Genomic DNA, 25,743 nt, shown 5'->3' on the forward strand with positions numbered 1-25,743 from the left:
CCCTCATGTACACACACATGGACCCATGTGCACACACTCGGACACGCACCTGCGTGTCTCCCTCATGTACACACACACATGGACCCATGCACACACACACACGGACACACACCTGCATGTCTCCCTCATGTACACACACATACAAGGACCCATGTGCACACACACACCTGTGTGTCTCCCTCATGTACACACACACACGGACACACACCTGCGTGTCTCCCTCATGTACACATACATGGACCCATGCACACACACAGATGCAGTCACACACACTTGCACATCCACCCCATATACGTAGACACACCTGCATGTTCACACACACGGACGTGCACACGGACACGGACATGCATGCACACAGGTGTGTACAGCCTCAGTGGTGGGGGTTGGCTGTGGGGCGACCCTCGGCCTGTGCCCTGGGAGGGGCGGCTGCACTTCTGAGGCAGGAAACAGCCTCTTGCAGCCGAATAGCGCCGGACCCCCATCCTCCACCACCAGGAAGGATGGAGGAGTGGGAGTGAGAGGGAGCAGGTGGGGGCTGAGCTCTACTCACACGGGGATCTCATTGGCCAGTTCGCTTGGAAACAAAGAGACAGACAGTGAGAGGCGGGAGGACCGGGAGGTGAGAGAAAGGCGGGAGGACAGAGGTGACAGCACCGGGCCGTCCCCTCCTGGCCTCGGAGCGAGGGTGTGTGGGGGTCAGGTGTCCCGCCCCGAGGGCACAGACGGGACCGGCAGCCAGCAGAGGATGGCACGTTACCTCTCAGTCACAGCGTTGAGGTACTCGACGAAGGTCCGCCCGTCAAAGGACAGGGCATCCACGTCCCCCACCGACTTCTCCACCAGCCCTGTGAGATAGGCAGGTGAGGGTGGGCCTCGTGGGCTCCGGGCCCGTCCGGCCTCTGCCCCCTGCCCTGTGCCAGGCTCACCCTTCTCGCAGTGTGGTCCTGAGAATCCCCCAGGACACAGGCACACATAGGCAGCCTCCCTCGGGATGCAGGAGGCCCCATTGAGGCAGGGGTGGCCTGAGGCCCGGGTGCAGGGGTGATCTGCAAAGGATGTGACGTCCACCTGCCGCAGCACGTGCTCCGGGGTCAGCAGCTGGCGGCCTCCGAGGGAGACCTGCAAGGCAGGGGGAGGGCCTTGTCCCGCCTGCCACCCCGCCCGCCCCGGAGGCCCTGGGGGGACGCCCCTGCCACCCTGCCCGCCCTGGAGGCCCTGGGGGGACGCCCCTGCCACCCTGCCCGCCCTGGAGGCCCTGGGGGGACGCCTCACCCCACATACCAGCTGGATGGCGCCGTTGAAGCCAGAGGACACGGCAGCAGCACGGGCCAGCTTGCTGAAGTCGGGAGCCCCCCCTACGTACAGCGGCTCCTTCAGGTTGAGGACGGTGTGCGGAACCTGTGGGCACACCGGGTGAGGAGCTGTGCAGAGCCCACCCACGGTGCAGACCCAGGGCCCAGGCACCTGCACGCACCCGCCTCACCCACCCATTGCCTATCTAGGGGGCAGCGTTAATCACACAGAAACGGCAGGGTCCTTAGTGGGGAAGGAGCTACCCTAGGGGTTGAGGCGCCAGAGGTGGTGAGCAGATGAGAGGCCGACAGTACCTTGCGGGATTTCTGGCCTCCGAAGAGCGGGTGGGGATGCAGAGCAAGAGCAGGGAGCAGGGAGGCAGAGGAGGCAGAGGACAGGGCAGGCGGCCAAGAGAACAGGACAGAAAAACAGCTCCGTGAGTGCCGGCAGGGGCGGGGCTGCCGCCCGAGGAGGAAGAGAAGGCAGCAGCGGGAGTCCCCTCACGGCCCAGGGCACTCACCGGGGACTCCCCCAACACACGGGGGCCGTCGCCCACACGCATGGCACCCTTGCGGCCGTTTCGCTCCAGTGAGACCCTGGTCCAGGCTCCCAGGGTGACTGGCTCCCTGCTCCTGGCGAGGAGAGGCAGTGTGAGTGGGCTCTGGCCGCCACCGGCCACGCGACCACCCAGGACCCGACCGAGCTGTTGGTGCCCCGGCCCCGGGCCAGTGCCCCAGGCCTCCCAGAGCCTCCCTTGCCAGCCCACCTGATGACCGCAGCCCCCTTGCCCAGGTCGTAGCGGAACTCCAGGTGGCGGTCCTGCAGTGCCAGCGACACGAAGTCCCCCTTGCCGTCCGTCTTCTGCCCGTTGTAGAGCAGGAGGCCGCTGGGGCCTCGTGCCAGGAACACGACCTCCAGCGCCATCTTCTCCCTGGGGTCATGGGGAGTCGGGGTGTCTCGCTGTCCCCTCCCCACAGGAGAGATGGAGGTGGGGGCCGGCCCTTCCCCCCTGTTCCTACCCCACCAACCCCAGGTCCCGTGCAAAGGTGTGCAGGCCTCTCAGCTCCAGGTGGGAGAAGCCGTTGAAGTCAGCCAGGAAGGGCCCAGAGCCGTCCTGCCCCGAGGCTGTAGGGAGAGTCACCAAGGCCTCAGTCCTGACCCCCAGGGCCTCCTGCACCCCATGCCAGCCGTGTGCTGAGCCTAACTCAAAACCCAAGCTAGACTGAGCCGCATCCTAACTGCAATGCTACGTGGAACCTGTACCCGCCCAAACGTTCAACCCCACCCCTATCCCCTGCCCTGAGAGCCCCACGCCTCCGACCTGTCTGGCAGAGGGTGCCCCCACGCCCCAGAGGGCACTCGCACTGGGCACCACCCTCGGGCAGCACACGGCAGGGCGCCGCCCCATGGCAGGGGTTGGGCTGGCAGGAGCTCTTCTCATCGGCACAGGTTGGTCCTGGATGGAGGAAGAGGGGACCGAGGTCCCAGGAGGCGTCAGTTGGGTACCGCCCACAGGGCCTGGGGTCCCACTCCCACCCGCCCCAGCCCTACCCTCACCGACGCGGCCGGGCGGGCACTGGCAGTGGAATCTTCCAGCCTCCAGGGCCTGGCACGGGGCCCCGCCACGGCAGGGGTTGGGCAGGCAGGGGTGGTCCCCGCACTCGCCCACGCCAGAGCCTCGGGTGGCAGCCCCTGGCCCAATGCCAAGCTCCAGGCGCTGGTTGTTGACGTCCAGCAAACGGATGCATCCCCTCAGGCCGGTGCCCACAAAGGTCCGCTCCAGCGCCCTGCCACCAGGAGGGACACCGGGTCAGGGCTCAGGGGCCACAGGCAAAGCCACCTCGCACACCGGGACCCCAAAGGGCCGGGGTCGGGGTCGGGGCCACATCACCCTCCAGGGGACTCACACAGCAGCCTGGTCCTCGGGTACGCCGCCCACAAAGAGGTCTGTGTCCAGGTTGAGGCCATCGGTGCCACTGGGACTCTCGCCCAGAACAGGGGTCTCGCCATCCACCGAGAGGGTGCCCCGGCGCCAATGCCGCGACAGCTCCAGGCGGTGCCACTGGCCCGGCTCTACCGGCACGGCACTGGTCAGCACTGCGGGCCCTGAACCTGTGTCAAACCTGAGGGCGGGAGCAGGTGCTCAGGACCATCGCCCGGCCCCGCCCCCACCCCGCCCCCCTGAGCTGCCCCGGTCCCGTCCCCTCCCCGCCCACCTGAGCTGCACGCGGCCGTCTAGCAGCGCCAACGCCAGGAAGTCCTTGCCCCGGGCGTTGCCGTTGTACAGCAGCAGCCCCTGAGGCTCCAGGGCCCGGAATTCCAGCGCCAGGCGCAGCGTGTGATAGGCGCGGAGAGTGCGGAAGGCCAGGAAGGAGTGGCCCTCGAAGGCCGGCACAGGGGCGCCAAGCACTGCAAAGGGTGACCGGGAGGGCCAGCTGGAAAAGCTCCAAGGATTCCCCACTTTTATCCCTGAAACCGCCCCGCTTTTTTTTTTTTTTTTTGAGACGGAGTTTCGCTCTTTTTGCCCCAGCTGGAGTGCAGTGGTGCGATCCTGGCTCACCACAACCTCCGCCTCCCAGGTTCAAGTGATTCTCCTGCCTCAGCCTCACGAGGTGGGATTACAGGAACCCACCACCACGCCCAGCTAATTTTGTATTTTTAGTAGAGACGGAGTTTCTCCGTGTTGGTCAGGCTGGTCTCGAACTCCCGACCTCAGGTGATCCGCCTGCCTCGGCCTCCCAAAGTGCTGGGATTACAGGCGTGAGCCACCGCACCTGGCCGAAACCCCGCCTTAATCCAGGCTCCTGCCCCCAACTCAAAGCCTGATGGTGGCTTAGCCCCACCCCCAATCCTTGCCCAGACCCTGCTGCCTCCCTGCCTTCCCCTGCAGTGGACATCCTTACCCTTCTCACAGATGGCGCCTCCCCTGCCTGCCGGGCAGCTGCAGGTGAAGCCCCCGCCCAAGGCCCAGTCCTGGCAGGTCCCCCCGTGGAAGCAGGGCTGTGAGTCACAGGGCTTTGGAGGCTGCTGGGGGACTGGGGGCCGACGTCCAGGCACACGGCTGGGGGCAGTGGTGGGGGGCCGACGTGTGGTGGGGGCTGCCGTGGTCTTGGCAACGGGCTGGCTTGTGTGACTGGGGTGCAGGGCCCGAGGGGTCACAGCAGAGGACGGCAGGCGCGACGCAGTGGTAGCTCTGGCCGTGGCTACGGCAGCAATGGCTCCTGATGTGGCCCCCGTGAAGAACGCAGGAAACCAGTCTGCCGGCACAGGGAGCTGTTAGGGTTTCCTGGGAGCAGGGCCAGGAAGGGGTGAGGGGTAGGGGCATGGGCAGAGGACGGGGCAGGTAAGCTGCGGCTCGTGGCCTGGCGCTCACCAAAGTCCATAAATCGCACGTGCTCCTGCAGCGGCCGCCTCAACCCCAAGGACCGGCGCCTGGACACCTGGATCTGCCGGAGCAGGGCCCGGGCCACGTCGGGTGCCCTGAAGGCTGTGGCTGGGGAGGAGGGAGCTCTGAGCATGGCAGAGCCCCAGGCATTCCCCCACCCATTGCCTCCCAGGAAGGGTTCGGGGTGGGGGTCTCACTGGGGTCAAAGTGCACATCCACAATGGCGCGGACGGATTTGCCGGGCCCCAGGTCCCGCAAGCGGACACTCCGAAAATCCTTCTTGACGTCTGAATTCCGGAAGAGGTCGTCCAGCTGTGGCAGGGGGTAGGCAAGGACTTGGGGGGACGCCCAAGCCGGGCTGCCCTGGTGCTGCTCTGGGTATCTGGGGAGGAAGGCCAGTGGGTGGGTGGGGGCTGCGCCCCGTCTTACGGTGCTCTCAATGCTCCTGGCTGTCTCCCCGAACAGCTCTGACTTGGGGTCAGCCATCTCAGGCGTGTAGAACAGCTCCTGGCCCTCGACGCCCTCCAGCTCCAGGACGCCCTGGAACACCTTGGTGGCTGTGGGGGAGGTGCAGTGAGGCCCTGCCTGGCATCTGCCTGGCATCCAGGCTGGCCCGGGCCCAGGCCCCAGCAGCAAGCCACGCAGGTGCACAGGAAGGTGCATGTTAGTCAGATGGTCATGAGGTTAGTGGGGACCCCAGGGTGGGGCTGCTGTCGGTTACCAGGAGGACTCCTCGGAGCAGCGTGCCACACCGGCTTGCAACGAGAGAGACGGGTTAGGCGTGGGGTCCCTGGCACGCACGTGTTTGAGGGGGCCGAGTCCCAAGACCATAACCCCCGGCACTGACCTGCTGCCCAGGTGAGGAGGCAGCACTTCGGCCGAGCCCAGGCTGATCCTCACACTCCCCTCGCCCAGCCGTCCACTCACCGGGGCAGTTGGAGCCCTCTGCATCCAGCGAGGGCGTCTTCCCATCAGAGCAGCAGCCCAACGCGGAGTTGTAGCAAGAAGCCCTCTCGATGGGTGGCCCAGGGGTGGCCATGCTGCTGCCCTCGAAGGGCTCGAGCCCTGGGGAGACACGCTCTGAGCCCAGGCTCTGGTGGAACCTCTCGGCACCTGCCCACCCACCCCAAGTCCTTGATCCCTGCTCACCCCCAGAGCCACCCCCACTGGCCTCCTGGTCCCCGCTCAGTTCCTCATCGCCGCTTCCATCAGTGCTGCCAGATTCACCAAAGGCAGATGCCACCAGGCTGGGTGCAGGGGAGGGTGCCGTGGGGGGCACGGTCAGCACGGGCCACACGGTGGTCCTGGGGATGCTGGCGGTGGTCTGAGGTCGCGATGAGGGCGGAGGGGCGGCCCGGCTGTGTGCGGTACTGCTGGGAGCCAGGGGGAGGGCGCCGGGGGGGGCTGGCAGTGCCTGGCTCAGGAGGAGCCCTGGGGTGGTCACTGTCACGGAGGCAGATGTCGGGTGAGTGCTGGGAGCAACAGCTTCTGCAAGGAGAGGGAGGTTGGCGGGGGGACCGGTTGGGACAGGGTCAGGTGGCTCAGGGCGGGTGGGGCTGGATTTAGGGCAGCGTCAGGCCTTCCTGGTCAGTTCTGGGGCAGTGGCCGTCAGGCCTCACCCTGGCACGGGCCCAGGCTCTGGATAGAGATTTGCAGGCCCTGGCGGCAGGCGATGGTCTTCAGCTGACACTCGTTGCCGTATGTGACTCCATCTGACCCACAGACCTGGGGCAGAGAACAAGGATGTTCACGGCGAGGCCTCCTCCCCACTCCCCTTCACATTCCACAGCCCTCACCTTGGTAGCACTGGCCTCTGGACAGGTGAGCATCGGGCAGACACAGTGGGCTGAGCCAGACTCCTCCACGCACAGTGCACCGAACTCACAGTGCATCTCTGCACAGGTCGCAGGCGCAGAAGCATCTGGGGACAGGCATGGGAAACCTCTGTGGCTCGGGTGACCCCACCCCACCTCATGAAGCCCCAGGGTAGCGCTGGCCCTCACTCACCAGCTTCACAGCCCGCGGGGCCCAGGGCACGGCCGTCTGGACACTGCCCACACTTGGGTCCAGCCACCCCGGGCTTACACGAGCACAGCCCCGTCATCTGCTCACAGTCATCCCGCACGGCGCCCTGGGGATCACAGCTGCAGGCTTTGGGGGAAATTGGGGAGGAATGTGATGTCTGCACCTGGACAGGCTTCCCCACCTCCTCCAGAGCCTGTTCCCCAACCCTGGCTCTGCCCAGCCCCCAGCCAGGTGTGGGTTAGGCCAGGGCCTGGGCAGGTGAGGAGAGGCCCAGTGATGGGGGTGGACGGGTAGGAGGGCATAGCTGGTGGCCAGTTCTGGGCCCTGTCACTTACGTGTACAGCCACTCCGGCCATCGGTGACGATGCCTCGAAAGTTCCAGAAACCAGGCTCACAGCGGTCACATCTGAGGCCCCCCACACCTGGGCGGCAGGAGCACTGGCCTGTGGCTGGGTCACAGGTGCCGCCGTAAGAGCCATGGGGGTTGCACTGGCAGGCACCTGCAAGGCCGGGGCAGGACAAGGTCACGTGGCCGCACAGCCGCACCAGGCCCGGGGTCAGGGCTGAGCTCAAGTACTCACTGGGGCAGCCAGCCAGGCCCACGCCCCGGGCTGCGGTGATATTGTCCTGGCAGCAGCCGTAGGGCGTCTGGGCACAGTGTAAGGGGGCCACAGGTGGCAGCGGGGTGAAGGTGGGGCCTGCAGGAAAGGGTATGGGACTCAGATTTCATGCAGTGCTGACACCCACCCTGGACCCAGCAGTGGCCTCCACCTACCCCCACCGTCACCACTCAGCCCTCCCGATCCCAGCTCCCAGAGGAGCCTGGGAGCCTGGGGCTGGCTGAGGACACAGGTGAGGCTCCCACATCGTACGCAAGGACATGTCTGTAAATGCAGGTCCAGGAACACACAACACACAGAGCATCCAAAGATCATGGACACACAGCTCTGTGCACACACACACACACAGCTGTACATACGCAGATGAGCGTCCTTGCAAATCGAGAAACAGGCATCTGAAGACGTCGGCATGCATTCTCACCCACGTTCCTCCAAACTGTACCGTTAATGCCCCCTGCAGACACACATCTGTGCACATGCGTAACACACACCGGGCACAACTTTTACCTAATTAGTGTGATACACTGACTGGATCGATGAATGCAGATAAAGTGTCCACACGGTGGAGCCCCACATAGTTCATGCTGCCTCCCAGTACTGGGGCCTGGCCTGGTGCACGCCCACTGACTGATGGACACACGCCCACACACGCAGCTGCACAAATGTGCACATGCACCAACACTGGACGATGCTCACTTACAACACAATACATACGTCCACAGAGGCCCACCGCAGCACACAGGCACGCCCACATCCAGACGCGGAAACCCAGACGCCACCGCGCCTGTACCTAAGACCCCACGTGCAGCCGGCTCACCTCGGCAGGCTCCCTGGGCCGCTACGTAGAGCTCTCGCTGTGACTCGCACCTGGCCTTCTTCAGCTCACACTCGGTGCTATAGGTGATCCCATCTGAGCCGCACACCTGGAGAGTGGAGTCAGTGTGAGCGGCCGCAGCCTCGTCCCCGCTGCCCGCCGAGAGCCAGGGGTGCAGCGCTCACCGGGCTGCCCGGGACACTCTGGCAGCTGAAGTCACAGACACACGGCCCATCCTCCGAGTCTTCGTCCCAGATGCCACCGCGCTGCCGGCACAGCTCCTGCTCACAGTCACCGTCCTCCCCAGAGCCAGAGCCTCCGGAGCCGCACTCCGCTGTGGGGAAGGGGAGCGGAGTCACCCAGGGGCTTCTTGTCCAAAGCCTGAGCCCAGCAGTTCTCGCCAGCGTCCCCCGGCCTACCCTGCTCGCACGGCCCTGCCCGGGCCTCCTCGATCTGTGTCTGCTGCTGGCAGGCAGCTTCCCGTAGCTCGCAGGCACTGCCATAGGTGACACCGTCGCTGCCACACACGGGGCCGGGCGGGGGGTGCTCACACCGGGGACACACACACTGCCCTGCCGAGCACACAGCCCCAAAAGCACACACGGCATCTCCACAGGTCTCTGCAGGAGACAGATCCAGGAAGGGGTCGGCAGGCCCAGGCTGAGTGAGGCACAGGACCCTGGCCCACCCGGTCCCACGGCCTCACTCACCGCAGGGTCCAGCTGAGGCCACGTGCAGGCTGATCTGGCGGGTGCAGGCGTGCACGTGCAGCATGCACTCGCTGGGGTATGTGTGCCCATCGGAGCCACACACGGGCTGGGCCAAAGCCACGCATTCAGAGGAGCACACGCAGCGCCCGGTCTCGGCCTCACACAGGGCTCCAAAGCGGCACTGCCCGCAGCGGTCTGGGGAGGAGCTTCCATCACCATGGCAACCAGGAACCTCCCTCTCCCCGACCCCCACCAGACCCCTCACCCGCCACTGACCACAGGGTCCTTTGTGCGCCACCTGGATCTCCCGCCCGAGGGTACAGGCTGTGGCCTCCAGCTCGCACGCGCTGCCGTATGTGACGCCGTCGCTGCCGCACACAGGATCGTAGAGGCTCGAGCACGCCTGCAGGCATTCACACGCTGCCTGCCCGTTCTTCACAGCACATGTCGCCCCGAATGCACACTGCACCCCGAGGCACGGGGACGGGGCCTGGTCTGGGGAGGATACAGGTGCTCAGTGGTCCCACAAGCCCCCCCTCAGCTGCAGGCAAAGCCCCCAGCCCCACGCAGCAGTCCCTCTCCCAGGGAGGGGATGGTGGAGGAAGAGAGAACACAGGAGAAGGGCCAGATGCACAGCAGACACGGCAGAGAAAGGGACAGACACGCGGCAGAGGCGAGCGGAACACACACCCAGGAGTCCCCGGTGGCTGTGGGCGGGGCTGCCCCCAAGCTTGGGGCTTCCTGATTGTCCACAGCAGGCTATGGGAGGGCCAGGCTTCCCCAGCCTGCCCAGGCCACTGACCCCTAACCACCAGCATCCCCAGGACACCCATGCATGTGGGGGGCTCTCTGTGGGTGGGAGGAGCCTGCACCCCCAGAGTCACACCCAGGGCTGCACGGGGGAGGAGGTGTCTGTCCACTTGCTCTGAGGACCACAAGGCCAGGCAGCAGCAAGCCACCCCCCCTGCCGCACCGGGGGCAGACCTCGGGCTGCGGGCTCCTGGCGGGCAGGCACGGCACCTCATCCTGCCAGCAGGTCAGGCTGGAAGACACAAGAGGCGGAGCCGACAGAGAAGAAGAGACCAAAGAGAAGAGACAGACGCAGAGAGAAAGACCAGAAGATGGGTGAACTGACCAAGACGAACACACGCAGGCAGAGCCACGGCAGCCGGGCCTGCCAGGGCACAATGGCCACTGCCTCCCCCGGCCCTTCAAGTCCTGACACTGCCTCCAAAAGGGCCGGTGGCTGCCCATGTCCCAAGAGTGATGACCCTGGTGTTGTGTCCAGCCTGCCCACCCCAACAGTCTGTGCTTACAGTGCGGAGACACGCTGACAGGCCAGGGAACTCCCAGGGAGGGCGTGGCTGAGAGCAGGGACCAGGGAGCCCGGACAAGGCCCCGCCTCTGCCTCACCAGCCCCCAAGTATCCAGGTACCCTCCACACACAGCCTCCACCCTCCCCAGAGCCTTCCCAGAGGGACCAGCCCACTCCCAGGACCCCAAAAGGAGAATGATGGATGAAGATGGCATGTGATGTCCAGGCAGGGACTGACGCAGGAGCAGCCCACCCCGCCTGGCCTCCACCCCGGGGCGCTCACCACACGGGCCCTGGTGCTTGCTGGGGATGGCACGCTGCTGCCGGCACTCAGCCTGCTGCCGCCAGCAATCACTGTCATATGTGCGCCCGTCCTGGGCACACACGGGCCTGTAAGCCCCGTCACAGGTGACGCGGTCGCAGGAGCAGCGGGGACGGCCACGGCGGGACAAGCACACGGCATTGAACTGGCAGGGCTCCGGGCACTGGTCTAGGGCGCAGGGGTGAGGGGATCATGGAGAGGCCGGAGCCCTCCCCCCAGGGGAGCCACCAACCTCCACCCTGGCACAGGCCGGAGCCCTCCCCCGGGGGAGCCGCCCACCTCGACCCTGGCACTGGCGGGAGCCCTCCCCCGGGGGAGCCGCTCACCTCGACCCTGGCACAGGCCGGAGCCCTCCCCCGGGGGAGCCGCCCACCTCGACCCTGGCACTGGCTGGAGCCCTCCCTCGGGGGAGCCGCTCACCTCGACCCTGGCACTGGCCGGAGCGCACTTTCTGCAGGAGGAGACCCCGGGCGGCCCCCGATCGGCCCATGACACAGTCGTTTTCGTAGGTGACTCCGTCGTCCCCACACACTGGCGCCTGCCGGGCAGGGCAGCTCTCGGGCCGTAGGAGCATCTCAGGGCGCCGCGTGCGCGGGTTCACACGGCAGCTGCGGCTCGGGTCAGGGAGGGCGCCCTGACAGGGGTCTAGGGGTCGAGGGCAGGAGTCAGGACGCTGTTGCCGCGCGCCCACAGAGGTCGAGCCGTGCGCCCGCCGCCGCGCTCACCACAAGGGCCGTCGAACTTCTTGAAGACATTCTCCTGGCGGGCGCAGGCGCGGCGCAGGAGCTGGCACTCGCCGGCGTAGTCGGCGCCGTCGCTGCCGCAGACGGTCCCCTCGGGGGCGCCACGGCAGGTCGCGGGGCACAGGCAGGAGGCCGTCAGCCCGTCGGCCGAGCGCGCACAAGTGCTGCCGAAGCTGCAGTTCACGTTGGAGCAGGGGTCCCGCGAGCCTGCGGGCGGGGTTTGCCGGTCAGACGGGCCGCCCCCGCCCCGCCCCGCCCCGCCCCGCCCCGCCCCGCCCCGCTCCGGCCTCAGGCCCCTCCCAGCCCCGCTCCTTCCCGCCGGGCCCCGCAGGCCCCGCCCCTGCCCCGCCCCACTGGTCCCGAGGCCCCGCCCAGCCTCGCTCCATCTCATAGGCCCCGCCCCTCCCCGCCCCAGGCACCGGCCCCGCCCCGCTCACCGCACGGCCCGCGGCTGAGCAGGCGGATGCGGCGCTGCTGGCTGCACTGCGCCCGCTGCAGCTCACATTCGTTGCTGTAGGTGGAGGCGTCCGACCCACACACCGGCGCCACCACGCTGGGGCACGGGCTCTTCTTGCAGACGCAGGACGCCCGGCCCGGCCCCTCCGCGTTGGGCTCGCACACGGCTCCGAAGCCGCACAGCATTCCCCGGCACGCTGGGGGGGGGGGTCGGGGAGAAGGCTCAGGGTGCCGGGGCGCCCGTACCCACGTCCACAAGACTGCGAGACCTTGCCGTGCTCGCAACCTGCGCATTCACCCCCCCGCGCCACATCGGGAGTCCACCACGGACACGGACACGCGTGCGTGCGCTCACAGGACCGGCCCTGCCCTTCGCAGACCCCGCCCGCCGAGGATTCCCGCCAGCCCCGGGCCTCTCCAGGGATGACCATTCTCCCCCACCCCGCCCCTGCAGCCGCGGAGAGGGGCGTCTCCCGCAGGCGGCACCGGACTCTGTTTCTGCGACGGGCGAGCACCCACTTCCCACCCACCTCATGGGCCCCCAGCAAAAAGCAGAGACGCCTCGAAACCAACTCGGGCACAAGCAGTCCAGGCCCCAGTTCTGCTCAGGAGCTCCTTCCACATCGGCACCGGAGCCTCTCACCGATTCACCCCACGGAGCCCGGGGAGCCCCTTCCCGCGCTGCTGCAGCGTCCAGCACACCTGAGCCCTGCCGCCTCCTGCCCGGGTCGCACCCAGGTCCCGCGTCCGGCCCTCAGGGACCAGAGAGCCCCACGGGGACGGGGTATGAGGCCAGGTCACAGCTCTGACCCACCTCTGACGCCTCCCTGACCGCTCCCTGCGCCTAAGATGGGTGGGGAATCTTCTTGCCTCCCTCTCCCCAACTCTTCCCCAGCTTCCCTGGAAGTGCAAATTCCCGGCCTCCGCCTCTACTGTTTCCTGTTCTCCCTGGCCAGCCCTCCACCCGCGGCAGGCCTGTGCCCTTCTACAGCCTCCCATCGCTCCCTGGGATCCCTGGGGCACCCACACGCCTCCTCCCTGGGCATCCCCCTGGCCCCCCACCTCACTCCTGCCTCCTCCATCCCCCTCACTCTCGGTCAAAGCGACCTTCCTTCTTGGAGAGATGCAGAAACTGTTGCTCATTTTAGTTCTTACTGTTGCAGACCACTGCGCCTGACACACGTCCCATCACCAGACCTCAACGTGGCCAACAAAGCTGCCTCAGGCACGTTAAAACCCAGAGACCCTGCGGCAGCCCATCCTGAGCACCCCACCCCCAGCATGGCCCACCCAGGATCAGGGAAGGGCCCATTAGAGGCTGCAGCTGTCTGGATTTAATAAATGTTTAATTGGGTCCAATTATCATTAATAAGTCATGTCAGAGGGGTGGCTACCACCCATCACTTCCCAGCAGGCTCGCGAAATGGGGCAGGAGGAAACCCCCCCATCTCCAAGGAGGATGGGTGCACTGGGAGCTGAAGCCAGCTGTTGCTATGGCAACAGCCCACCCCAGAAGGGTGACTGGCGCTGTCTGTCTGGGTGTCCCTGCCCCCACCCCAGAAGGTTGAGTGAGGGCCGTCAGCCTGCCATCCCTGCAACCTACCCATGCTCCCCCTCCACCAACAGATCCCTGTCCTCCTCCCCAAACCTTGGCTGTGCCGCCACCCCTCTTCTGCTCCTCTCCTACCTCAGGTCCTGCAGCCAGGCTGCTCAGCTCTGCATTACCCACTGTGGGAATGTGGGCAGGTTCTCACCTGCCTGGGCCTCAGTGTCCCCTTCTGTGAATAGGAGCAATAGGACCTACCTCCCTGGATTGTGGGGTTAAATGGGCCAGTATCTGCAAAGCTTAGAGGGTGCCCAGCACACAGCACTATGTGGCCTGTCTGCTACCATCATAAGTACAGTCATGAGGGCTGTCATCACCACTGGCCTCCCTCCGTCCTGGCTCAAACCAAACTCAAACCACATGCACTCCTGGCCCCTTCCCTTCCCTTCTGGTTCCCCTTCTCTCTCCCCTCAGCACCTCCCTGTCCCTTTGGCCCTGCCTTGTCCAAGGCCCTGGGACTCCCAGTCCAAATCCAATGGGCACCTGCCAATGCCCAGCCAGCTGTTCTCCTGGGCTTCGGCTGGACCTGTGGACCAATGGTTCCCCCCAGGTCCCAAACCCATGGCCGAGGACCCAGTCACCTCCCTGCACCCGGCGGACTCCTGAGCCTTTCTCCCCTCATGGTCACCTTGGCCCACCCAGACCTCTCCCAAGGCCCTGACACCATGGCCAAGGGCACTGTTCCTGGATGGCAGGCATGCTCCTCATCCGCCAGGACCCGCAGCTCCCTCCACAGTCCAGCCCGAGGTCCTGCTGTGTCCCAAGACAGAGCCTTGGGGAAGAAGGTGATGATGGCAGCTCACCAGGGTGAGCAGGGCTGGACTGCTTGCAAGGGCATGGAGGTGCATGGAGAGCAGGCTCTGGGATGGGAGCCTAGAGATACCTTAGGGAAAGGCTCCGAGCGACCAGCTGCTGGGCCAATGTGGCAGGGCAGTGGGGAGACCTTGGGTACCTGGGGGGGACCTTGAAGCCAGGCTGAGCACCGGCCCCCCATCCCCATTTGGTGTGCAGGGCCAGGTCCTGGCCCCTTCCCCTCTGCCTCTAGGGCCTGAAAGAGTCCGCTCCTCTTGGGATGTGGCCCCAGCTGTGGAGTGGGGGTGGATCTCCCTCACAGCATTTGATGATGTGACACTGCCGGCCAGCCCAAGGTTTAAAGGTCACAGTGCTGGTCCCTCCCTCCTATTCCCATCCAAGCTGGAAACACATCTGCCCCTCAAGAGTGAGCTCAGAAATCACTGCCTCCGGGAAGCCCCACCCCCCCCATTCTCGGCTTACACTGCGGGCTTAGGTGAGGGGCCGCTCCCACCACCGTGCTGAGTCCCCACAGGCCTGGGGGATCATAGAGGCTCCACACGAGATCACCTGAAGACAGGTGCACGTGGTGATGGCACACACGCACGTACCCGCCAGGCACAGCGCATGGCAGCAGCCACGCCCCGAGATGTCAGGACACTCGCCTCCCCAGCCAGCTGGCAGGGGGAAGGTGAGACATAGCCGAGGCCGCCTGACAAGGCCACACGGCTAGAAATGCCAGCGCTGGGCTCAGACACATCTGCGCTCCGGTCACCGGCCCACACGGCCCCTCATAGATGCAGGGGACACACCTAGGCCCCTGAGAGCCCTGTGTTCCCGATGGGTCATTTTTGGGGGTCCTGCCACGCCTGTCCTAGCTCCGCCTCCTGCAGGAGCCCCTCCCTGGCCACTCGGCCTCCCCACCCACTCTCCCGCAGCGTGACGGGTCCTCCCACCATGTGCAATGCTGGAGGCGGCAGTGCTTTTTATAGGAGCGGGTATATTTAACTCCCTTCCTGGTCCTGGGTAGGCTGGGGGATGGAGAGGATGCCCCAGCCCAGCTGTGAGCTCTGGCCTGTAACTATGACCGCTGTTAGGTGGCGTGTGGGTCACGATGGCCTTGGTGTGTAGCCCTCCGTGACTGTGTGGCAGGGTGGGCTGTGGCTAGGTGAAGGGGGCAGTGTGTAAAGAAAAGGAAACACTCCCCAGCCTTCTGGGTGTCAGGAAAAGAGGCTGAGGATGCTAAGAGAGGGGACCTCCCACCTGAGCACATCTTGAAATCCAGTTGGCTCCAGGCCTCTGGCTCACATGTGGTGGAAAGTCAGTTCTTGCCCTGGCTCTGCCCGGCCCCAGCCACCAGCATAGACCTGCCTCCTCCCCAGGACCCAGCCCACTGGGAGGGTTCAGGCCCCTTCCTGCAAGACTTGGGTCCTTCTCTGAGTCCATACCCTCCTGCCCCCAGTCCTGGGGCTGCCAGGAGGGAGAGGGTCTTCCAGGACAAGCCAGCTGCTCACCTACCTGCTCTCCCAGCCCGTTGCAGGCCCCTGCAACTCCGTGTCCCCTCAAATGCCTCAGGTCACAAACCACCCATGGTGCTGTGCTGCCCTGACCCACAGGGCTCCTGAGTCTCAGGAGGGGGACAGCAATCCCACCAGGACGAGGCCCCTCAGAGGCCTCAATCACCTTGGCCATGCAGACCGGTCTCCTCTCCCCACAGTCCAAGAGAAGCCTGGTGCTCTGAAGAGCCTTTGGGATCTCGTAGGAACAGCCTGGTGGGGCGGGGGGCAGGTGTTGGAGGGCCATCAGGGGCTGGGGGCCAACAGACAGGTTGCAGGGCTAGAGCCCAGGGATAGGACGGGTTCCCACAGCCACCATTCCCCATTCCCACTGCCCAGCTCCTCACCCCAGGCCCAGCACTGCCCCAGCCCATAGTCCCTGGAACCAGAAGTTGAGTAGCCAAGTGTGGGAGAACCACTGCCCACTTGCTGGTGTGCGGCTTCAGGAGCAAAGCACAGCTGACTACAGGTCACCCCAGCCTGGCCGGCGGCCGAGGAAGCACAGTGCCTCCATCTCACACCCCTGAATCCAGCTCCGGTTCCCAGGTGCCTAAACTCCACACTCCCAGGTAAGACCCCACCCTATCCTTCAGACCACTGAGCATCCCAAGCTGCCCCCACCCCCACCCCCACCCCTCAGCACAGGTGGGCATCACAGGGGCCCCTGCCAAGGCCTGGCCACCTCCTCCAGCCATCATCCCCCACTCCCAAGACCTGGAGAGTGGCCGAGACGATCTATCCAGCCCAGGGCTCTGTCTTCAGATCACTTCAGGATTCCCCAGGTCGTCCTTCCCACCCCATGTCCTGGTCAGGAAGGCCTCACAGCACGGCCTCGCACAGACAGCCCTGTACATGCAACTGAACGCAAGTGAGACGCAGTGATGGGGCAGGTGCTGAGAGAAAACCTGGGTGCTCCTTCCCCACCTGCTGGAAAGGACCCCAGGCTTGGCGAGGGAGCCACCGGTCCCCCCGTCCGTGTTCCCCTGCAGTGCTGACTGCTTCCTCTCTTCCCGTTGCACCACCCTGATGACAGTGGCCCAAACACCAGGAGCACCCCGGGGAGGACAGGCCCCACCTCACAAAGCAGGTCAACAAGGTCAGCCCACCCCCTCCATCACTTGTGCCCCCCCATGACAGCCTGCAGAGTCCCAGGGACAGACTGCGGCCCTCCCCCAGCCCAGCCTTCCCTGCAAGCTCCTGTCCACTTCCAGCCTCTGTCCAGCCCCACCCCTTGCTGAACAGGGAGAAGGGAGGACAATGGAGCGGAGCCCCCTGACCAGACTCTGGCCCCGCCCTACAGGTCTGACATCACCTCACAACCTGTGGGTCCCAGGACTTGTTCCCAGTTTTGAGGCTGAGGGGGCTGACGCCCAGAGAAGTGAGAGCCGAGCTCCAGTGCCGTGAGGCCACGGCCTCCAGACCGCACATCTGGGTGCACACCTCCAAATGGCCCCTGAATCCCAAGAGTGCCACAGCCCATCCAGGTCCCCCAAACTCAGCCCCACTCACCATCAGGAGGCGTCGGAGGCACTGGAGTAAAGTGGGTCCCTGGTTTATCTAGAAGAAAACAAATCCCCAAGTTAGGCTCCTCTGAGCAGGCCCCTCCCTGTCCCATCCCTTTGCCCTGCCTGGAAAGGGGCGTCCCTGCCCACCCCACCTCCCCCAGCCCCAGGGATCCAGGCTGGGGAGGCAGGGATGCTGAAGGGTCCAGCCCTGACCCCATGAGCTGGCTGAGGTCTGAGACAGAGGCCCCTGCTTTTCTCTGCCCCTCCAGCCAAATAGTCATGGCCTGACCCCTGTCAGATGGGGCCCCAGCCACGGGGTGCAGGCAGGCCCCCCTTCCCTGGAAGAGTCCACCGCAGGCCCTGCCCTACCCCCAACTGCCGGCTCTCAGTGTAGCCGGCTGCCCCTCCCTCCCCAGCTCCCGCAGAAAGTGCTTCTGCAGCTTGGGGTGAGGGCCAGGCCCACTGAGAGCCCAAGGACGGCCTCCAGGGACCGAGGGGTCCGCAGAGTGACCCATCCCATCCCCGGGAAGCTGCCGGGAGCCCCTGGGACCCGCCGCGGCCTGCAGCCTCTATGTGCAGGGGCTTCGGGGTTGGGGCTTCGCCAGTGCGGCGCCCCGCCCGCAGCCACCTACAGTTGCTGAGGAACAGCAGCACCGCGAAGCCGAGCGTGGCGGTGGCCAGCAGGATCAGGCAGGCGTTGCAGGGCACCATGAAGCCTCGCACCAGCAGGGAGGCGCCAGGCGGCTGCCGGGTGTCCCGCGCCAGCGGCAGCGGAGGCATGGCCCGGGGCTCCGGCTCTGCGCCCCACTCTCAGAGCGTGGGGGCTCCTCACGGGGTGCCCTTGGGCCTCTTCAGGGCTGCTCGCCCCATCCTGGGACCCCTGGGGCGGCGGACAGCAGCTGTGCCCTCAGAGTTCACCCAGTCACAGCCCTGGGGGTGCCAGGTTCTGGCTCCAGTTCTCCAGGCTCATCGTGGGAGGAGTGCAGAATTCTCCCGGAGTAGAAATCCCAAATGTGGGCTCCGAGGCAGGCGGAGGAGGGACTGGGAGCCCGCGGCCACCCCTGCTGCCCACAGCCTCCCCGGGCCGGCCGCCAGCGCTTGGTCTTCCCGGAGCCCCCGGAGCCGCGCAGACCGGAGAGGCGCTGCGCGCGGCCGGTGCGCGGGGTCCGGGCGCCGAGGGTCTGCTGTCCCTGTCCCCGGCAGAGGCGGAAGCGGCGATGGGAGCGGGCAGGCAGGAGGGGCGGCCGCGTCGGGAGCGAGAAGAAAGCGCCGCCTGCGGAGGCCGCGCCGGCTCCCGGGCTCCCGCCAGCTCCCCTCGTCCTCGCGGGGCTGGGGAGGTGAGTGAGGGGCGAGGGCGCCGCGGAGGGAGGGCGGGAGCAGAGACAAAGGAAGCCGCCTCCGGGGACCCCGGCGTCCGCGGGGAGTTCCAGAGGATCGGGCGGACGCGGACGGGAGAGCGCCGCACAAAAGGGAACGCCGGGCAGGCGGGGCCGGGGGTCCTCGGCTGGGGCTGGGGCTGGGTGTGGGCCCGGGACCGGGGGCGCTGGGGCTGGGGCTGGGCCGGGACTGGGGCTGGGGTGGCTGAGGCTGGGGCCGGGGGTGGGCCTGGGGGTGCTGAGGCTGAAGCTGGGGCCCTGGGGCCGGGGGTGGGACTGGAGGCGCTGGGGCTGGGCCGGGGGAGCAGGGGTCGCGCCGGGCAGGGTCTGGTGCTGGAGCGGAGGCGGGTGCGGCCGGGGCAGGTCGCGGGAGGAGGAAGCGCCTGGGGAGCAGGAGCTGGGCTGGGCGAGTTCGCGCCCCGCACCCGCTGGGGTGAATCCGAGTCGCCGCAAGGGGCTCGGGGGGCCGCGTGCGCCCGCGGGTGCGCGTCGTCGTGCGTGTGCCCGCGAGTGTGTCTGCGCCCGCGGCCCCACCCTGGCGGGGCGTAGGTGGGGGAGGGCCCCAGGTGCGGCGCGAGCTGGAGGGTGGAGTGAGGTGAGCGGTCCAGAAATCGCCTCGCCCACTTTCCCCTGGGGATTGACAGTGGCTCCTCCAGTAGCCGGCGCCCCCGACTCCCGCGCGGGGCGGGGTCATGCAAATGAGCCCCATGCAAATTGCGGCGGGGACTCCCTGCGGGTCCGTGGGCCTGGAACGCCCCCGAGAGGCCGTTCCGGGAACGTCCGGGCCCTGACGTCACTGCGGCCCGGGGCGGGGAATGGGGGTCTGGGCCCATCTGGGACTCCTGACGCATAGTCCGGCGTCCCCACAACCGCCCCCGGAGGTCGCCCCTCTCCCTGGCCGCTGCCCAGCCGGGGTATCCAGGGGTAAGGGAGGGGCCCGTCCGGTCCGGTGCGTGCACCATCCCCTAGAGTCCATGCCAGGCCCGACCACCCTGGAGGCCAGAATCCCTCGGCGACCGCACCTCAGCCCCCCGCACACCCCTGGCCACCCCGCAGCCTTTGGAAGGGACCCCTGCGCACCCATTACCCGGCCCTCTCCTCTGTCCCTGCAATGACCTACCCCATTCCCCAAGCCCCCAGCTCCAGGAAAGCAAGGACCCGGCGCCAGGGCGCTTCTGCTCCGCCAGTCTCCCCCAGCACCGCGGACCAAGCCATCTGAGCCATCTGCCTCACTCGGTCTCACCCACTCTGCAGACGACAGCTGCCGGCAGCCACCAGTGCCACCGCGTGGTCACACCCAGGCCTCACCTCAGTCCACCCCAGAGAACCCACCGCCCACACCTGCTGCCTTCCTGGAGTCCGCCAGCCGGGTCTGTGGGCCCCTCAACCCCACGGACTCCGTCTGGACTCTCCCCAACGCCTCCTTCCCGCCAGGTGCCCTGTCTCACCCTCCTGGTCAGGCTCCTCCAAGGGCCCCAGCCAAATCCCACCAACCCCACCTTAGCTGGGAAGGTCCTGTCTTGCCAGCTCCCTCTCTTGGGACTCCTTTCCACCCCACAGCCAGGGACCAGCACCATGCCCCATCACCCAGACAGGAGGCCTCCACATCTCTACGGCCCTGGAACCTCCTGTTCCAATGAAATCTTGCAGAAAAATCCAAACTCAGCCAAGGGTTCTCACCCACCCCAAGCCACGTCCCATCCAGAGCAGCTGTCAAAGGAACCACTTGGAGACCCACCCCTGCTGGCCTCACTCTCTCCTCAGGGGAGCTCCTACCCCAACCACCCCACCCCGCTGGACCTTGGCACTGTCCACACCAGGCTGACAGTGTTCCGGCGGCGCTGAGTGTGGGTGCCCCGGGCAGGGTCTGACTTTTTATCTCCCCAGGGCAGGGTGTGGCCCAGGGATGAGAAAACCCAGCAACAGGACTTGCTGTGCAGAGGCAGGTGGTTCACACGCATTCCCCATTTCTCACCTCCCAGCTCTGAGTCCCAGGGGCAGTGCCAGGGTCAAAGCCAGGCTGTGCTACCAGGTCACGCGTCAGCCCGCCTGCTGCCACTACCTTCAGCCATGGGATCTCTTGGTGGGCTCTGCGGGAGGAGGACATGCAGGTACCAGAATGTGGGAGGGGTGGGGGAGCCCCAGGTACGGGCTGGCAGAGGGGGCCTCAAACACTGCCTGGGAAGTTTGCCCCCACACAGAGAGACCCTGGGATCTGCCAGCAAAGGGGGCCCAACAAGCTGAAAGTCAGGTGGGGGGCCTGGCTGGCCCAGGCCAACACTGGAATGAGGCTTAGGGCCCCTTGGGCTGGGCCAGGGGTAAGGGGAACCAGGCAGGCAGCCTGGCCCCACCCAGCCCCAGTCAGTGTCTGAGCCCCCCACAGAGGCCCAGATGCCTTCAGAAAGACAAAGGGCCATTGAGGCCCCAGGCCCAGCCAGGGAGGGGAGCTCAGGCGACATGAGTTATTTTGGGATCTTCAGACAAAATCATTCAGCCCTGACCAGCCCACGCAGGCTCATGTGCAAGAAAGAGCACTAGCCCCCTGGTCCCTGATCTTACACTCACAGCACCATGCACTGCACACACACACACATGCTGATCTTACACTCAGCACCATGCACTGCACACACACACACGATCTCACACTCACAGCACCATGCACTGCACACACACACACATGCTGATCTCACAGCACCATGCACTGCACACACACACACGCTGATCTCACACTCACAGCACCATGCACTGCACACACACACACGATCTCACACTCACAGCACCATGCACTGCACACACACACACATGCTGATCTCACAGCACCATGCACTGCACACACACACACGCTGATCTCACACTCACAGCACCATACACTGCACACACACACACACACGATGTCACACAGCACCATGCACTGCACACACACACATGCTGATCTCACACTCAGCACCATGCACTGCACACACACACACACGCTGATCTCACAGCACCATGCACTGCACACACACACACACGATCTCACACTCACAGCACCATGCACTGCACACACACACACACATGCTGATCTCACAGCACCATGCACTGCACACACACACACACGATGTCACACTCACAGCACCATGCACTGCACACACACACATGCTGATCTCACACTCAGCACCATGCACTGCACACACACACACATGCTGATCTCACAGCACCATGCACTGCACACACACACACGATCTCACACTCACAGCACCATGCACTGCACACACACACACGGCCACACAATGGGTATTCCTGGCCTGCCCAGCACCACCCCTGCTCCTTGACCCCCACTCTGCCCGCTGTTCAGCCCCACTGCCGACCCCAGCCCCAATCCTGTCCCTCCACCTGCCCCCATAGACGCGGGATGTCCCCCTCCCCCCACCTGCCTGCATAGACACTGATGCCCCCCACCTGCCTGCATAGACACTGATGCCCCCCACCTGCCTGCATAGACACTGATGTCCCCCACCTGCCTGCATAGACACTGGGCATCCCCCCACCTGCCTGCATAGACACTGATGCCCCTCACCTGCCTGCATAGACACTGATGCCCCCCACCTGCCTGCATAGACACTGGGCATCCCCCCACCTGCCTGCATAGACACTGATGTCCCCCACCTGCCTGCATAGACACTGATGCCCCCCCACCTGCCTGCATAGACACTGATGCCCCCCCACCTGCCTGCATAGACACTGATGTCCCCCCACCTGCCTGCATAGACACTGATGCCCCCCCCACCTGCCTGCATAGACACTGATGCCCCCCACCTGCCTGCATAGACACTGATGCCCCCCACCTGCCTGCATAGACACTGATGCCCCCCCACCTGCCTGCATAGACACTGATGCCCCCCACCTGCCTGCATAGACACTGGGCATCCCCCCACCTGCCTGCATAGACACTGATGTCCCCCACCTGCCTGCATAGACACTGATGCCCCCCCACCTGCCTGCATAGACACTGATGTCCCCCCACCTGCCTGCATAGACACTGATGCCCCCCCCCACCTGCCTGCATAGACACTGATGCCCCCCACCTGCCTGCATAGACACTGATGCCCCCCACCTGCCTGCATAGACACTGGGCATCCCCCCACCTGCCTGCATAGACACTGATGCCCCCCCACCTGCCTGCATAGACACTGATGCCCCCCCCACCTGCCTGCATAGACACTGATGCCCCCCACCTGCCTGCATAGACACTGATGCCCCCCCCACCTGCCTGCATAGACACTGATGTCCCCCACCTGCCTGCATAGACACTGATGTCCCCCACCTGCCTGCATAGACACTGATGTCCCCCCACCTGCCTGCATAGACACTGATGTCCCCCCACCTGCCTGCATAGACACTGATGTCCCCCCACCTGCCTGCATAGACACTGATGTCCCCCACCTGCCTGCATAGACACTGGGCATCCCCCCACCTGCCTGCAGACACTGATGCCCCCCACCTGCCTGCATAGACACTGATGCCCCCCACCTGCCTGCATAGACACTGATGTCCCCCACCTGCCTGCATAGACACTGGGCATCCCCCCACCTGCCTGCATAGACACTGATGCCCCCCACCTGCCTGCATAGACACTGATGCCCCCCACCTGCCTGCATAGACACTGATGCCCCCCACCTGCCTGCACAGACACTGGGCATCCCCCCACCTGCCTGCATAGACACTGATTGCCCCTCACCTGCCTGCATAGACACTGATGCACCCTCACCTGCCTGCATAGACACTGATGCCCCCCACCTGCCTGCATAGACACTGGGCATCCCCCCACCTGCCTGCATAGATATTGGGCGTCCCTCATATCTTTGTGCAACATTAATTTTGTCCCTCAACCCCCACCCATACACTGGGAAGGCACTTTCTCCTCACCTCCCACATATGTGTTCCCGTGTGGACACAGGCACACTCTGGTTGGGCACCCGCAGCTACTTATCCTGCCCTCAGGAGGTGGGGGTTGGTGCCCGGAGCAGGTGGAGCACTGGGCTCTCTGGCAATTGGTAGGCCCCGGAGGGGCTAGGGCTCGGTTCCTTCGGAAAGGGTGTGGGTGCCCTTGGCCCACGCACCGCACATAGGCTCTAATGCAGACCTTGACTTCTGGTCCACCCAAGCGCTCGGTGCCCCCAACCCCAACCAAAGAAAACAGCTGGCATGGAGCAGTCAGTGCCCACAGGTGCTGCCAGCCAGGTGTGGGGGGGCGTTTCCCCACGGGAGAGAGAACGGCCAGCAGGGGAGATGGCAGCTCCGAGGCAGGAATCAGCTTGCTCCCAGCTGTGGGGTCACGGCAGCTGACGACTGCGCCCCAGCCCTCTCTCCTGCCCCGTGCCCACAGCCTCTTTCTCCCACAGTTCTCTGCACTGGCCTTCACCCCTCAATGCACAGCTCCCTCCCAGCTTCCTTGGGAAGTGAGTGTGTGAATGGGGAAGGCACTGATGATGAAATCAGTGAAGGTCACGGTGAGCCCTGCTCACACCCCAGCCTCCCCTGGGGAGAGAAGGGGGCACAGCCCCTCCCCACCAGCTGCTGTGGGCCAGGGTCGCTGTGGGCCGGTGTTTGTGCTTGTGTTTCTCCAGCGGGGGGTGCATGGGAGCCTCCCACCTGCGGACACACAGGGGCTTGCTTCTCCTAGGGCCCAGTGTGAGGGTGGCCAAGGTGGCTGCCAAGGGGCGGGGCAGGGAGGCTCAGGCCGGCGACAGACCCCCGTTCCCACCCTGACCAGGCCTGGTCTGACTCCCAGACTGCCTTGCTGCCCCCAGACAGAGCCCCATCTGGGCAGGGGTGGGCGTCTGTGTCGGTCTCGAGGTCCCGCAGGCATGTGAGGGACTGTGACCCAGGACCCTCTCCTTGTCCTCACTGCAGCCCCAAGGGAGCCAGCATGCCCTCATCTCAAACCTTCAGAAACCACACTGGTCATCTCAGAGGCAGTGCCTGCAGAAGGTCCTGGGCCCTTTGCCAGACACAGGGCAGCGTGCTGGACGCAGGGGGCAGGAGACTGGACAACCAACAGCAAGCTGAGGCGAGACATGTGCACGAGGACAGAGGAAGAGCCCAGCTCCGAGGCCCCCTGGACAGGCCAGGGTCACCCACCACCAGCCCCACACCTGCAGCACCGGCCTGGGCTGAGCCCAGGGACACAGGGCGGCAAGAACCATGGCCCACTAGTGGAGGCTCCAGCCAGAATTCTGAAGTGCACAGGCTGGTACATCTGAGGCTGCAGGCACGTGCACACACATGCGTACACACACACACACACAAACACGTGCACACACGCAGGCCACACAGCTGGAAACAGCCGGCTGCCTGTAGGACACAGCGCGCCCCTTCTCCCACGCCTCTGCTCCGTGGGGGGACTGCAGGAAGGGGGCTGGGAGGGGCCGTCTCCCTTTCCCAGGTCCCGCTGTGAGCTGCCCCTGGCAGGAGGCCTTCCTCAGAGGAAGTTCCCAGGATCTGTGCTGGGGGGAGAGGCCCCTTCGGGGGAGCTTCCCTCAGTGCTGCAGGCTCTGCTAGAGACCTGCCTCATTCCCTAGATCCCAGCCACAATGTTGCCACAGCCTGCGGGGCGCACAGGACTGCTCTGAGCCCCAGTGCAGCCCCCCAGCAGGCGCACACAGCCTCCTCCTCCAGCGGGCGACTGTCCGTGGGGTGATATCTCAGCCCTGCACTGTCTGTGGGGTGATGTCTCAGCCCTGCACTGTCCGTGGGGTGATGTCTCAGCCCTGCACTTCCTGTTTCTCATCTCTGAGGGGCAGGCACCTCCTGGGACCCCGGGATTCCATCCTGAGGTGGGCAGGCCACCATCGTGTTTCCGTCTGCAGCCCCAGCCCTGCTGGGCTTCGGGGGCCCTGGGGAGCCCAGTCCAAGTGGGGAGGGGGGTGCCAGAACCAGGACTGCAGGAAGGGGGTCCGTTCCTGCCCCACCCAGGCCGCTGGTGGGACCGTGGACCTGGGTCCCACAGGTGGAAGGAAAGCCCTGGGCGTGGGGCGTCTGCTTCTGCAGTTGTTTTCCACCCTCCTGCGGTGATGGGGGCAGAGTCAGCCCTTCAGGAAGGAAGTGGCACGGGCCTGGCCGGAATGACCTCTGACCGGACCTGTAGCCCCGAGGCACAGGCACCCCCTTCTCTGGAGCAGCCCCATCCCGCCTTCTGCAGGCGGTGGGGCTAATGATTCCCTCTCCTGATCTTGCAGGGACAGGA

The 25,743-nt window shown here is 65.6% G+C and overlaps 1 protein-coding gene across 9 annotated transcripts in view; it reads right to left on the reverse strand.

Moving 5' to 3' along the window:
• The window catches only part of AGRN (agrin), a 35,625-nt gene that overhangs the window by 3,583 nt on the left and 6,299 nt on the right, over window positions 1–25,743 (reverse strand). Inside the window, exons 1-34 of one of the 9 annotated variants that reach the window (XM_054445893.2) lie at window positions 17,775–18,167; window positions 17,147–17,194; window positions 11,665–11,880; window positions 11,210–11,434; window positions 10,905–11,129; window positions 10,446–10,652; window positions 9,124–9,342; window positions 8,848–9,042; window positions 8,557–8,757; window positions 8,323–8,471; window positions 8,141–8,246; window positions 7,285–7,401; window positions 7,039–7,203; window positions 6,686–6,829; window positions 6,475–6,599; window positions 6,298–6,403; window positions 5,828–6,166; window positions 5,606–5,743; window positions 5,108–5,235; window positions 4,876–4,990; window positions 4,667–4,786; window positions 4,197–4,550; window positions 3,510–3,702; window positions 3,201–3,416; window positions 2,851–3,080; window positions 2,615–2,749; window positions 2,313–2,418; window positions 2,060–2,224; window positions 1,814–1,925; window positions 1,608–1,619; window positions 1,282–1,398; window positions 927–1,119; window positions 758–845; window positions 551–574 (exon numbers count right to left, since the gene is read on the reverse strand). In XM_054445893.2, coding sequence (XP_054301868.1) covers window positions 551–574; window positions 758–845; window positions 927–1,119; window positions 1,282–1,398; window positions 1,608–1,619; window positions 1,814–1,925; window positions 2,060–2,224; window positions 2,313–2,418; window positions 2,615–2,749; window positions 2,851–3,080; window positions 3,201–3,416; window positions 3,510–3,702; window positions 4,197–4,550; window positions 4,667–4,786; window positions 4,876–4,990; window positions 5,108–5,235; window positions 5,606–5,743; window positions 5,828–6,166; window positions 6,298–6,403; window positions 6,475–6,599; window positions 6,686–6,829; window positions 7,039–7,203; window positions 7,285–7,401; window positions 8,141–8,246; window positions 8,323–8,471; window positions 8,557–8,757; window positions 8,848–9,042; window positions 9,124–9,342; window positions 10,446–10,652; window positions 10,905–11,129; window positions 11,210–11,434; window positions 11,665–11,880; window positions 17,147–17,194; window positions 17,775–17,922 — 5,381 coding nt within the window. In that variant the 5' untranslated portion in view covers window positions 17,923–18,167. Of the gene's footprint in view, window positions 1–550; window positions 575–757; window positions 846–926; window positions 1,120–1,281; window positions 1,399–1,607; window positions 1,620–1,813; window positions 1,926–2,059; window positions 2,225–2,312; window positions 2,419–2,614; window positions 2,750–2,850; window positions 3,081–3,200; window positions 3,417–3,509; window positions 3,703–4,196; window positions 4,551–4,666; window positions 4,787–4,875; window positions 4,991–5,107; window positions 5,236–5,605; window positions 5,744–5,827; window positions 6,167–6,297; window positions 6,404–6,474; window positions 6,600–6,685; window positions 6,830–7,038; window positions 7,204–7,284; window positions 7,402–8,140; window positions 8,247–8,322; window positions 8,472–8,556; window positions 8,758–8,847; window positions 9,043–9,123; window positions 9,343–10,445; window positions 10,653–10,904; window positions 11,130–11,209; window positions 11,435–11,664; window positions 11,881–17,146; window positions 17,195–17,774; window positions 18,168–25,743 lie in introns of those variants that run through there. The other 8 variants (XM_054445805.2, XM_054445815.2, XM_054445898.2 and 5 more) reach the window with 8 other exon arrangements.

The sequence above is a fragment of the Pongo pygmaeus genome, chromosome 1 (genome assembly GCF_028885625.2).
Source record: "Pongo pygmaeus isolate AG05252 chromosome 1, NHGRI_mPonPyg2-v2.0_pri, whole genome shotgun sequence".
NCBI lineage: Eukaryota > Metazoa > Chordata > Mammalia > Primates > Hominidae > Pongo > Pongo pygmaeus.